This window comes from Poecilia latipinna, unplaced genomic scaffold, assembly GCF_001443285.1.
Source record: "Poecilia latipinna isolate Pla-1442-1.1 unplaced genomic scaffold, P_latipinna-1.0 Scaffold3582, whole genome shotgun sequence".
NCBI classification, from domain to species: domain Eukaryota; kingdom Metazoa; phylum Chordata; class Actinopteri; order Cyprinodontiformes; family Poeciliidae; genus Poecilia; species Poecilia latipinna.
Window position 1 is genome coordinate 29,212 of NW_015116198.1, and position 13,558 is coordinate 42,769.

General features: G+C 36.4%; 1 protein-coding gene across 1 annotated transcript; it reads right to left on the reverse strand.

Annotated features, from left to right (window-relative positions):
* Positions 1-508: 508 nt before the first annotated feature.
* Positions 509-12,491, reverse strand: LOC106941276 (multidrug and toxin extrusion protein 1-like). The gene is made up of 15 exons (XM_015024238.1): positions 12,395-12,491; positions 12,177-12,325; positions 11,780-11,822; positions 9,665-9,709; positions 9,105-9,202; positions 8,406-8,503; positions 7,167-7,280; positions 6,569-6,636; positions 6,380-6,488; positions 5,513-5,588; positions 5,360-5,429; positions 5,141-5,273; positions 3,003-3,097; positions 1,506-1,610; positions 509-1,426 (listed from the first exon to the last, which is right to left on the reverse strand). The coding sequence occupies exons 1-15, from the start codon at positions 12,461-12,463 to the stop codon at positions 1,052-1,054; spliced, it is 1,647 nt and encodes a 548-aa protein (XP_014879724.1). The 5' UTR covers positions 12,464-12,491; the 3' UTR covers positions 509-1,051.
* Positions 12,492-13,558: the final 1,067 nt, after the last annotated feature.

Genomic DNA, 13,558 nt, shown 5'->3' on the forward strand with positions numbered 1-13,558 from the left:
GCCATTGTTGTAATCATAAAGTTGGAGGAGAAAATTAAAACAAATATGAATTTTTAAGTTTTTAAAGTTAAAAACTATGTTCCATTTAGTAAAAAAGTAGTCCAGAGGACACAAAGACTGAAAAGTGACCTTTGGGGTCGCTGTATCACACAACTGAATGAATTGGCACATTCCAGTGTACTTGTTTAATTACACATTTTCTACATATATTGACATTCCACAGTCTGTTTGATAAATTTAATGAATGTGACATATTTAGTCTATATGATCGGCCATAAATTTGCAGTGAAAATGCTTGAAGTGTGACAAGATGTACCATGACTCACTGATAGGGGGCAGTGCTGAGCGTCATAGACACAACAGGTGCTCTTCTTCTACGCACTGAAAAGACTGAAAACAGTCAAGGGGGTAAATACAGATAAACCACTGCTCAAGCCACTCTCTTTGGCTGCTAGATTTTTGATAATGAAAGGTAAATGAAAAACGATGACTTTTTTTTTTCTTTTTACAACAGAATGACAGAGATATACGTATAACATAAAGGTCAGATCATACATGATTTTCAGTTTTAATCAGAAAAGAGAGGTCAGCCAAGGAAAACATCCAAATAATTTAAAATTTGTACCTTTTTACATATTTTTTTATCTTTCTTGCTATTATATTGTTAGAAGCTTTAATTAGTTATGGTCAAAATGAAAATATAGCTTCCATATTTGATTTTTGATTTGTACATCTGACTCTGGTGGAGCCTCACCAGTCATGAAGCTCACCGCACGTCACTGATAGCAGCATATTTAGCACTTTATATTTAGTGTGCTGGTGAGGAATTTGTATTAATGCTCCTCACCACAGTGCAGCCATGTACTTTTGACTGAGAGAGCTAAAACCCGGTCTTTACTTCAAAACATTTGTTCTTCCTGCTAGAGTCGGTGGAGTTTCATATCGCTTGCTGGCTTCTGTGGATTCACTCAGCAGCTGGCCAGTAAGGCCTTTTGTTTCTCCCCAGTGCAGTAACCACATGTTGTCAGCAGGGGTCTCCACTCCAAGAAGCTCACAAGCTTGTAGTCAGGTTCAGTGCATCCAGTGGTGTAGGAGTGGAGAAATTAACCCAGTTCAAGGTGGCGTTGGCCACACTCTGGGCACTGGGTGCTACTACAGGAAAAGCAATTTGGAATACAACTCCTGTTATCAAAATAAGAACTGAGAACAGCAAAGTTAGTCCCCGACGCATGATCAGCTGAGAGGTGGAGAGCTTCTCTGCAGCTTTGGAGTCAGATGATTCTTTGCTCTTTTCTGTGTCTCTCTCATTTACTGCAGCATTGGTGTGATTTTCCTCTGACTCACGGCCTCCTTTCAGCTCCTGATCTTGGGTATTAACCCGACTGTAGCCCTCTGTTCTGAGAGCTGCTTCACTCTTTTCCTGGGCCTTTGGGATAACAAAATAAAATATATTATAGAAAATGCGAGGTTTGCATACAAAGCTTCAGAGAGAAATGTGTACCCACCGAATCTGGGCAGTCGATGACATCCGGAAAGATCGCTTCATTTAGAACTGCACTAACAGGACGCACTGGGGCCACAACCACAGTTTTCCCAGCTCGCGTCTGAGCCTAAAGCATGTTAACGAGATGTCCAGTTAGGCACAAATACAAAAGTCATTTACAAAAAACGATCCAGAAAATAATAAAAGATCTAGTTACAAAAATAATAGTTGCACGCGGAACGACTTCAGTGGGAATTGTTAGTAGACTAGTGTTTTGTCATAATTATCCACATTCTGACAAAAGGTTACAAAATGTTTTTTTCTTTTTTTAAAAAGATGTTCACCATTTCATGACTTTGCAATTTCATGCTTTTACACTTTTGTTTGTTTGGCAGCTGATCTATTCTGGCATGAAAGGAAAACATTTCTTATCAACCGTGCACTGATGTGTTGCTGCAAGCTAGAAGTTTTGTCCCTGCTTTGATAACTGAGGATGTAGAGTAATTTTCTGTAATCTGCTCTAAATCTACTTTTTGTGGGTCCTGTAAATTTCTTTCATGATAATGGCAGTTATTTTGATTTTATTAGATTAGGTTTGATCATCTGTGTTGTTGCCATTAACATCATATCTGACCTTTCACTCACAAGAACAATCTTGTCCAAAAGGGAATTAACACCTACAGTCAGATTATAAACAAACTATAAATAAACTGCTTAAGCTTCAACAAAGGTGTTTTAGCTATTAACTAGTGATCATTTGAAATTAAATTATCGCTAAATAAATCCTCAGAAAGGAAATTAAAGCACACAAAGCAGTAGTTGCATAAAAATATATGTTAATGTTCTACAGTTTATGATTTTTTTATTATTTGTACGTTATAGTTGGCTTAAGATCCTAAAACATTATTTTGACTTAAGTTTGTTTTATTTTGTATGCGCTTCTTCTGCTTCAATTAAACTTCAGGAAATTGACCTTAGAGTTAATAGATACGATCATTGATTACATGTAATAATTTGTTTGGTCAATAAAATTTTATTTGAATAAATATTTCCTCACTGGAGTAATTTCCTGATGTGAGTATAGGACTCATCCTTCTGACAAATGTGTTGCAGAGTCTGAGAATGACTATTTTTACGTACGCTGATGTAACCATTAAATGTTATATGAATAAGTGGAACAAACAGATATGCAAAAGCCAAAGTACACAGGTATGTAATTAGGTTTTTTTTGAAGTAGCAATGGTAAATTAGTAATTTGTTGGTACAACCTGAAGAGAGCAAACCAAACCAAAGCCTTAGAAAAATGTTGATAGTAACAAAAAAAAACTTGGTACAGCAGAAAAAAACATCAGTTTGGAAAGACAACAGATCGAAAAATGCTTAAAAAGCATAAATGACGGTCCAACATATATATATCACAGCTTAGTTTGACTTCAAAATATCTTGTTTTTTTATTATTGAATCCACTTCTTATTTGAACATTTGTATACTTTTATAAAGAAAGAAGAGAATAGCTCACCTTCTGCGTCACTTTTTTCCAGTCAGCTTTAAAGATCAAAGCAAGGAAGAAACCCGTCTGGATGAAAACACAAATTAGGAGACCGAGCCACAAGCCTGAAAAGACAGATTAGCACATATGACAAATAACTACTGCGCTCTTAAGCAAGTTTTGATTTAAGTAAAGGAAAGTAACCAAATGAGTTAACTGAATTTTATTTGAGATTTTTTATTATTGAATCAAACTGAAATACTCATCATGACAGTATTTCTGCTCTTGGGCCTATTTTTGTATCTATTTAAAGTAACAAAACAAATATTATTCACAGATACAGTAAGCTTCAAATCCATTGTCTGAGTTACTTTAAAGAGCTTTTGCCTTCAGTTAGAAGATGAAATCAAAAAGTCTGAAATATGTGTACGTCCAACACGCTTTCCTAAGGCTTTTTATGATGTTCCTAATTGATTAACAAAGGAAATATTAACAGAGACTATAATCATCTTATTTCACAAGGTCAAAGGAGTGATGCTGGTCTGTGTAGGTCTGATTTAAGTGGACAGCAAAAAGCAGGAGGCAAATTGTGGAAGAAAAATGATGAATGCTTGGAAGAGTGGTGGATGGACTCACTAGACTTTACAAATAACTTTGAGCTTAAATATCAACATTGAACATAATTCCCAATTTATTTCTTAGGAGCCGGTCATTCAGTATGCATGTACTAACAATTGTAAAGAAAATGCAAGAAAATAGGGCAACATGCTGATTAATGTAAAGTAAATTTAGTGTGACTGCATGCTGCAGAGTGATGCTCGAAATCTCAATTATTGTTTCTGCCACTATGAAATTATCATGAAGGAATCACTGAATGGATTAAATCTGACCTTTAAGCATCCGTCTGTTTGCTTTATCCAACAAAAATGCATTTCTGGCGCGGATAACATTTGATAAAACTGATCAAGCTAAACACAGGCACCCTCTGGAGGAAGCTCAATACAGCCACTTGTATCCATGATGTTATTGTTTTAGTCGGGATAGCCACAGATGAAGATTGTAAAATTGATAGGCCAGTAAATCACCAGAGCTACCGTTCAGCTTGGCTCTTTCTTTGCCCCAACAAACTAGGGTGACGCCCTCATTCCTGCAGACAAAACCCCAATAAGTCTGTCCATCGTCTGTACGACAGCAAGATTTTATTTATTCATTTGCGACGTCTCTGACTCAGATGGAGGATTCAACCTGTTTCCAGTTGAGAATCGTGTCTTCAGGTTTCACTCTCTACAAGGCAGAACCCAGACATGTTTCCAGTTTACTGTAAAAACTTAAGGTGGTCGTTATATTTTAATATCCAAAAAAGAGGACACTTGGCCCAGTCATAAAACACTTTGGTGAAACAATCAACATGGGTATTGGCCAATGTCAGTTATTTTTTAACATATCAGTATCGGTCCAATAAGCAAATCTGCGCCAATATGAACAACCAATTTTATTTCCATCTTGCTGCCATTTGTTTGTGTCTAGGGGGCAGATTATGTGTTACTTATTGAGCCATGTGACAGTGATTGTGATGCAGGGCAGGATTGTGGGAGATTACACAGAAGCAGAAAGCATCGGGCAATATATCTAATTCTGTCATGTTGGTAAAAAACATTGCCATAGTAGCAGTATCAATATCAAATATCAAATTTGGTGCATCCCGAACATTTTGTCTTTTGTAGCTTAGAAAGTTGAGCAGTAACAGCTGTGTGCACAGTTCACCCTGCCACCCATTTGTTGTGACCAGAACAGTATAAAGTACATTTATTTTGTGTTTTGTCCATAAAGCATCTTGCCTATAACTGAATAAAAACCAACCGTTAGGAAATTTAAAAAAAGGCTGTGGTATTCCATGTATCGCACTAGTCAATTTAAGTATGTCTATTGGTCAAACAATGAGAACCTTGACTTTTTCAACAATAACAGAAAGCTGCTGGATGCACTGCACAGAATGTCAGCATGTCCGGGGAAAACAGGATTTTTGGTTAATCCTAATTTAAGGTTCGACACAAAACACCCAGCTGTCTCTGCACCAGTTGCAAAATGTTTGGACAAGAGCATATGCAGGCATTTTTGATGTTGTGATGTGGTGATATGGACAGAAAAGATGATCAAGAACAAATTACCTAATATTCGCAGCTTGGCCCAAAACATCAGTGCTATTCCGACAGGCAGGCCGATGAGGTAGTAAAATATCAAATTTGACACGGCTGCGATTTTCTGCATCCCACATCCAACAAGAATCCCTGTGCAGACACACTGAAGGATCCCAAAAAATATTTAAAAGAACATTTAATTGATGGAAAAAAATTCAAATTAAAATAAAACACAAAAGTAAAACATACCAGAAGAGCATCAAGGAACTGAAGAAATGTGTAAACTGTCAAGTTGTCTGATACGAGCTGCACAATTTTGCTGCAGAAGACAAGGTGAGCACATCAAGACAGAGCTGCTTATTCACTGCATAGGAATGAATGTGTGTTGGCTGGAAGACTCACACGTCTGAGGTAAATATGTAGCCAATGACGGACTTACAGCCAGCGAGGATGAACCCCTGGAACAGAGCCAGCACTCCTGTGGTGCAAAGAAAAGATACGACACTTTACAAATTATTCAAGATTGGTGTTAAGAGACGCGCAATGATCATAACCATCATATGTGTTGGATATAACACAAGCGGTTTCCTTCCAGTAGGAATGTGTCAGAGCTGTTTAATTTTTGAAAATGTCTTTCGCTAACATTAATTCCACTTTTTGTCAATTTCAAACCACAAACTATAACTATAAACTGTAACTTTAGAGGTGATCATGTGACAGACCAAAACAAAGCATCATTGAGTTAGCTAAGGGGGATTTGTTTAGTCACACATTTCACAAATATACAGAAGATTGACAAAATAAAAGCAATAAGGAATCCAATTTGCAGTTTGCTGGAAGCCTTTCAAGGAACACAAGAAATATGTGGAATAAAGAAAAGTCATACGTGACAGAAAACTTCGACTGACCTCACTCTGAATGCACCACAGTAAAATATGGTGGTTGTAGCAGAAGAAACTGGTTAAAGTTGAAGAAGATGAAGCTAAACACTGAAAGACCCTTTAAGTCAAGTTTCTTTATGTAGCATATTTCAGCAAAGAGGCAGTTCAAAGTGCTTTCCGTGATAAAAACATGACACACTAACTAATCATGTTGGGAACAGCAAACGAGCCGTTTTATCGAGCACAAGCATTAAAATCGTCAAGAGTAATCATCAAATACACATCAAATGTATCAATCAATGGCTGATTACTTGTGCATGTCACATGTTTTTAAAGCAATGTATTGGATTCTTTCTACTTCAAATGCATGTAATAAGTATCTTCATACCTGAAAGAACTAAGGCAACTTTGCAGGTGATTATGGCTCTTGATGTGTTCCCGGCTCCCAAAGCGTTCCCCACACGCACACAGGCTGCAGCGTGGATACCTAAAGGAAACTGCAAGAAAGCATATATTATTCAGTCCAGGTTATGTTTGTAAATAACCCCGGTGATCATTTCTTTCTAATGATGCGTACCATGTATGTTATGGCTCCTATTTCTACCATCAGATGCTGGGCAGCCAGGTCATCTTCTCCAAGCCAACCTAAAAATAATCACAAGTTTTGGGTTTGAGTATAACAGTTTGGGAAAGAGCATGTCAGCAAGTGGAACAGATATTACTAGACTGGAGCAAAACTAAATCAATACATCATAACAAGTAGGATTTACCTTTTTCAATAAAAAGAATGTACAAAAAAAAATTTCAGGATGATGCATCTATCTGACAATTTAACTGTGAAGAGTTAATATGTGTGCAGGTGAAGCACATTTCTAAATAAATAAATTGAGCCAATATCATAAATTTACTTAATTCTTTTAGTTGAGTTGTATCCCATGAACAGACTTGTAATTGACAGATGTAGGTGTAAAAGCAACATACAATGATTAAAATTTTTTTGTTTCTTTTATCGTCTGTATGTATAAATCATATTAAGGATTTCCACAGGCTGGGAATCATTGCTCCATTCCAAGAAACCAATTTACAGAAACTCTATCAGGTCTGCCAAGACGATTTTGAAGATATCCTGTCAAAATTGTGATGCGATTGTGTAAAAGAAAATATAAAACACAAACCTGCAAGAAAGCCTCCAACCTCCCAGACCCACCACTCAAAACAGATCATGAATGCGCTGGGAACGGCCAGCTTCATGTAGGAACCCCAGCCCTGCAGACATTCAGTGGACCAACCTGCAAAAAGGTTTATCCAGATTCTTAGAAAAAAGCACGACTCCATTAACCCAGATAAATATCTGTAATATTTTTTAATCTGTCAGGATCTTATATTTTAATTTTAGACATTAATTTTGATTAACAAAATTAACTAAACTTGAGGAAAAAACTGTATGACATTAGAATAGTTCTAAAAAAAAAAACAAACATTTTTTAAATAGAAATCATATTTCACGCTCCATAGAATCATCTGGAAAACAGTAGATAGTCAAACAAACCCTTTACAAGGAAGGAAACTATAAAATGTATCAATGGAAAGTTAAGCGAAAGGAAAAAATGGGATAGAAAAGATGTATTAGCAATGGTTATAACTGCAGCTTTTACTCATTTCAGGTTTTAGGGACAATCACAACGTCTGTGCTGCAAATGGAGTCAATGTTTCAAGAACCAAAGTACACAGATGTATCCAGGACATGAGCCACAACCATTTTATTTGTTATTTATGGATTTTCTACCCAGTGAATGGAAAACAAAAATGTTTTAACCAAACATTCACCAGACACAGACACACTCCTGCGGTTTTTCTTAATTTTTTTTTCTTTGTTGAAAGAAACTGATTTGGAAAAAACTTCTTTCATCTGATTTTGTAATATTTTTTTTCTGCTTATATGAATGATTGTCATTTTGGTCCTTAGAATACCAAAGTTTCCACTTAACTTTACAATTTGGTCCGTCTGGTTGTGTCATTTTTAAATATTAAATGATTGATAATTTGATCAGCTACTTGAGTAGACTTTTTACCAAATACTTTCTTACTCTTACTTGAGTAATTTCTTAGACAGCTATTTTTTACTTTTACTTGAGTAAAAATATGCTGAAGCAGTTCTACTCTTACTTGAGTACAAACTTTTGGCTGCTCTGTCCACCTCTGAGTCTCCATAGTCAATGCAGAAGAGCTGAAAGTCTTTATTAGCAACTCAGCAGATCTGCTTGCTGATCACCTCCATGCCACATAACAATGGTGTAATTCAGGCAAAACAGTGAAAAAATTATTTCACTGTCTTCAATCCATAATCATCAGAAATAAAGAATCCAAGTATATTTTTGTGACAGTCTATTGATAAAAGAGCCTCTTGATCTTACCTCCCCATGTCTGCTTATAGAGCTTCTTCCACCTGATGTAGCCAAACAACAGAAGGCAAATGATGATCTGAGAGAGGCTGTTGGCAGTCGCTGATCCACTGCAAACACACACACGACAGAACGGATTTATTTCTTAATCTGGTTTACGGCAGACGGTGTAAAGATGTAATTTTACAAGTGTATCTCTGCAGAACCATACAGAGGAAAAACATACACTGCGACTTGCACATAAAGGGACAGTAAAATCATTCAATAGGCCCTTAGCAGGTGTCCCTGGTTGATATGGAGCAAGTGGGGAGACGCGACCCGAACAGGGAGACCCGATTGGTCAAATTGCTGATGAATCAAATGTTTGTACAGCTGGAATCTGGAATGAGCCGTAACATTTCTTTCTTGTCTGTTTTTGCCCTATTATGACCCTTTCTCTCTAAATAAAGATCAAAAATAATAAACGTCAGTGAACTGCTGACTCGGTGTGAACAAAAAACAAATTACCCTTCAAAGACAAATTATAAGATAAAATGCAGAAAAAAATACTTCTCTTGAATGCATACCTTCCCTTTCTCTTTGACTTCCTGCTCTTTTGATTATATTGATTATTATGTATTTTATCTGTTCTCACTTCTGAGGTTTGATACCATATCAGTCGATACAAAGTCCATCAAAATTTCAAAGGCAGGAAATGTTAGGCACACTTACATTACACCCAGCTTGAGCTCAGAAATAAGAAGAAAATTGATCCCCAAGTTCAAAATGTTGGCTACTGCAGCTGTGTACATCTGGGGTAGAATGATCCCCTGATAGATACAAAAATATAGAAGTTAGAATTAGAAAGGAAGTCTGCAGTGACAATTTTCAAACACTGGCTGGCCATAAAACTTGAAAAACAGAAAAAAATAGCACATGTATAAGAAAAATGTACACCAAAGAAATTATCCAACAAGATTAAATATTAATGGATCATTTAGTCAAATATATCATAATGATCAAATCTGATAAACCAGTCAGGGAGGACTATCCTCATGATGTCTGACATCATGAAGATAGGTAGCAAAATGGAAAGTTTAGTAGAAAACTGTTGCACCAATAAACTAGGTAAACCAATAAAATAAGTAAAAGGAAACAAATACGGGATCAGAGAAGAAATACAGTTAAACTGTCAAAACAGGTTGAAAGGTTTTGCCTTAAAAAGTTTCCACAAACTCAGATTTTGAGATGTAACGTAGCTGAGCAGAAAAATACTTTTTCCGGGAAAGTACCTGGTTTTGTAGATAAGAAACCTGCAGCTGATGCAAAAACATAGCCTGGAACAAAAAGAGACAAAAGTCAGTTTTTATATGACTGATCTCATATATCTCTTGGTGTGCAGTATCTTTAAAACATTACAATTTTATGATGATCTTGAGACCTATGATTCTCAAATGTCTTATTTAGTGTTAAGTGCATAAGTAGGTAAATAAGACAGTACTGTTTTAATGTCATATATCTTAGAATAAAATATGAAATACATGTAAAGTGGGATGAACTTTGGAAACTAAACATTCAAGAGTGAACTCTACAGTCAGATTTTAGGTTAATGTGCTTCAGGAGGTAATTCAGTGTCCTTTGATTCATATTTTTTGTGACGCCTCCAAATTGCAGCAAAGTTTTTAAATAAAGCAAAATCAGTGGTTAATTAAAAAGCTTTAAATTCATAGATGGCAAGAAGAGCTTGGTATTCCACGTCTTTGTTATTTTTGTTGAAAGTCAGCCATGATGAAAACAGTTTACCCCGCAGCATCGACTTTTTAAAAGGAAATTGTGTTTCTTACCCATCTTCAGTTGAATAATTGCATTATTCAACTGCTGGATTATCTTAGTTCATTAGAAATGAGAATGAAAAGATAACCAGGAATGGCAGAACTATCAAGCCAACAAATTCCTAATATTATAAGATTTATTTTGTTTTTAAGCATGATCATACAGCCATGGTAAAAAAGAAAGTGCACCCGTCAGTTCAGAAGATTTAATGTATGAATGAGCTGGCTTTCACCTGATTCTGCACATTCTTTTTTTTGCAAATTTAGCATGGATATTTGTATTCTTTTTTGTATGAAACCACACACCACAGACTCCCCTATATGCCACTGCAGGAAACCTAAGGACACCCGCAAAACTTTGGACACATGCAAATTGTGGAAAGCCCTACAATTTAAATGACAAATGATTTATTTTTCCTATTTCTAACCCCAGAACTATCTTAGCATTCTGTCACATCCAACTATAAGCTCCAGTGTATTCATCTGGCATGTTGTGTGGTTGACCAGCAAAAAGTATTCAGACCTTTTTACTCGGGTAACAGGGACAATTACATCAAGTACAATCAATTACCTTCAAAACACTATCAAGATATGGACGTCTACTGACTGTCAAAACAAGCAATGATTATCGATCAGAAAAGCAGCTAAAGCCACGTCTCTATTACCAGGTCCACCATAGTTCCTCCTCATTTTTCATAAACACCTCAAGCCGTGTGTTGCACGCAAGGATTTGATTGACAGCTGACTGCATTCATTGATTGGCACATGATTTACGTCACTAGATGAGCAAAGTGACGGAAACTCCTCTAACAGCAGCATCTCCACCATCATTTTCAGGCCATATAGTAGCTGATGAGATGGCGAGCTGCAGATTGATAATTCTACCGTCAAACCTTCAGGTCCAAACCTTTTTATCTATTGTGGCAGAAGAGCACATACATTGTCAGCTGAACCAAGCAGCTCACAACAAACAAATATATAGAGAGATTGCTGGCACCCAAGGATATATGTGCAAAATTACACCATCTGAGCTTCAACCACAATCCCACATTCCCGCTCATGTTCTTGCTCATATTCACTCTCACATTTAGTGGAGCTAAACTCAACTTGGCAAGAACCAAACCAGACATTAACCAGTTAGATTGAGACTAGACAATGGAGAATGGGTTTAGGAGTCCCATGCTAAACCTGAAGGAGCTTCAGAGATTTACAGGTCAGGTGTTAAAATTTGGAGCATACGGAAGAACGGCAATAAGTGTTGATACACTTGAAAGTCGTTGTTGAAAGAAAGTTCACCACAAAGCTTTGTATGAAATAGAAAGCACGTGGAAGAAGGTGTCCTGTCCAGATGAGACCAAAGTTAAACTTTTTGGCCTCAATATGAAAGAATATATTGTGGAAAGCTAAAACAGGACGGCACGTTGACTACAACTTCCCCACTGTGGAACATTTTTGGTAAAACTGCAGCTTTTAGTACTTCTGTTGAATTGCTTTACTGGCTAAATGCATAATTTTTAAATATGTATTTAGTTTATATTTAAATATAAATAGACAAGTTCAGTTTATTGTACTCACTGGAACAGCAGGAAGAAACGCCATCACGTAAAGGTGGGCAATTCTGAAATGTTGCAAAAGAAAAAAAAAAAAAAACACTTTTCAACAAGTGCCATAAACACAGTTAGATTTTTGACTTTTCATACCCTGTTTCTGCAGAATGAAAATTATGTTTTCAAATCTATGCTTTATTGTGTTTGTAAATGTAATAAATGAACTAGAGATAGAAATCTTCACTTGGGGTCTTACTAGATTTCGTCCACTGGTAAAGGTAGAAAGCTGAATAATAAACTGCTTAAAGATAATTTAACTGTCAGCCTTGGCCTTGAAGATGAAGATAAGCCTTTTTTGTATTTTATGTTCTAAACCACAGTTTATCCCAGACAGAGTATAAAGATATCAGAGCTGCAGGATATACCGGGCTACTTCATGCTTTTGCTGAAGAAGGAGCAGTAAATTGTGGGAGTTGACAAGGAGAGCCCAGCAAGGCAGACAAAACATCAGCAGGATCAGGGTGCTTTTCTGTAGAATAACTCCCACACGTTTCATGTTCCTGCTGCCATATGTCTGCAAAACAGAGACGTTTCAGTGGCTTGTTTCAAGCACAATAAATCACCGACGGAGCGCTCGGATCACCTGGGAAATGAGAGTATCACACGCCATCGTCAGGCCATAGCCCGTTGCAGTTGTTGTCACGTTGATCATCTAAAGCAACAGACAACAAAACTCAGTTATGAGATGTTTCACGTTAAATCTGATGTTCACGCAAATGTCTAGATTTTGCCTACAATTAAAAGATGTTTTGTGATCAACTTTGCAAACTCAGTTTAAGTTTAATACAAACTACTCAGGGTTAGAAGAATAGATCTTACGAATACACATATGTACAGTAATGTGTAAATACAATAAATATGGGAAGTTTTAAATTGTTTGTTATATTTTAAGAGAGTAGAGGCATGTCAGCAATTATTTATAAAATTCTCAATACATAAAGTAAAAGGATAACATTACAAGCGCCCAGCTGTTTGTCTGTTTCCACTGATATTCTGACCATTGCAGAGAGGTAATGTTATCCTAAGTCATTGAGTCTGAAAGGTCTCCATGCCATAACCCTAATGCTTAGCTCTCTTTACAGGCACTTTGTCAGATTTAAGCCATGATTCTAACTGAGTTATTCCAATAATAAATGTTATTTTAACCTGAAGAAACACGTTGGTAGGATTAAAAGATTATTTCAAACTTAAATTTCAATAATTCTGAGCTCAACTAAGTCTGAAATGTGGTTATCTACCCTTTGCACATATGTTGACAGAACCAGTGTTTTATGCGTCTTTTAAAACAGGGCACACAAGCAAAGTTAATGACTGCCCACGGATTCACGTAAAACATTTGACAGACTGGAGACAGGGAGATACTGTACATGTAGCCATGAACCAGGACAAGTTGTGTTTCTTTAACTATTTTAATTTGTCACTTTAAGTGCCTTCTTTTTCCCACTGTTTTAGATCTTTAATGTGTATTGCAAATCACGCTCACCCACTGACACATCGTATTCTGTATGTCTAACATGCAAACACTCGGACACCAAGAAACCCAACAGTATTCTGGCGACAATAATACACAACTCAGTACAAATTGATTAACAATAATTTAAATTTACCAGCAGATGAGCAACGACAGCAACTTTAACCATAATGAAATATTTTTACATGAATGATGCATTATGTTCTCTACATCGCATGTAAATTTAGATTCAAAATGTTCATGCCTGGCATGTTTCGGTTTTATTTTTAACACCAC

Coding starts and splice junctions, on each gene's coding strand:
- LOC106941276 (XM_015024238.1), bottom strand. CDS start 12,463: ATGATCAACGTGACAACAACTGCAACGGGCTATGGCCTGACGATGGCG. Junction 6,489..6,568: donor TAGGAGCCATAACATACATG/GTACGCATCATT, acceptor GCTTTCTTGCAG/TTTCCTTTAGGTATCCACGC. Junction 3,098..5,140: donor GGCCAAGCTGCGAATATTAG/GTAATTTGTTCT, acceptor CTGTCTTTTCAG/GCTTGTGGCTCGGTCTCCTA.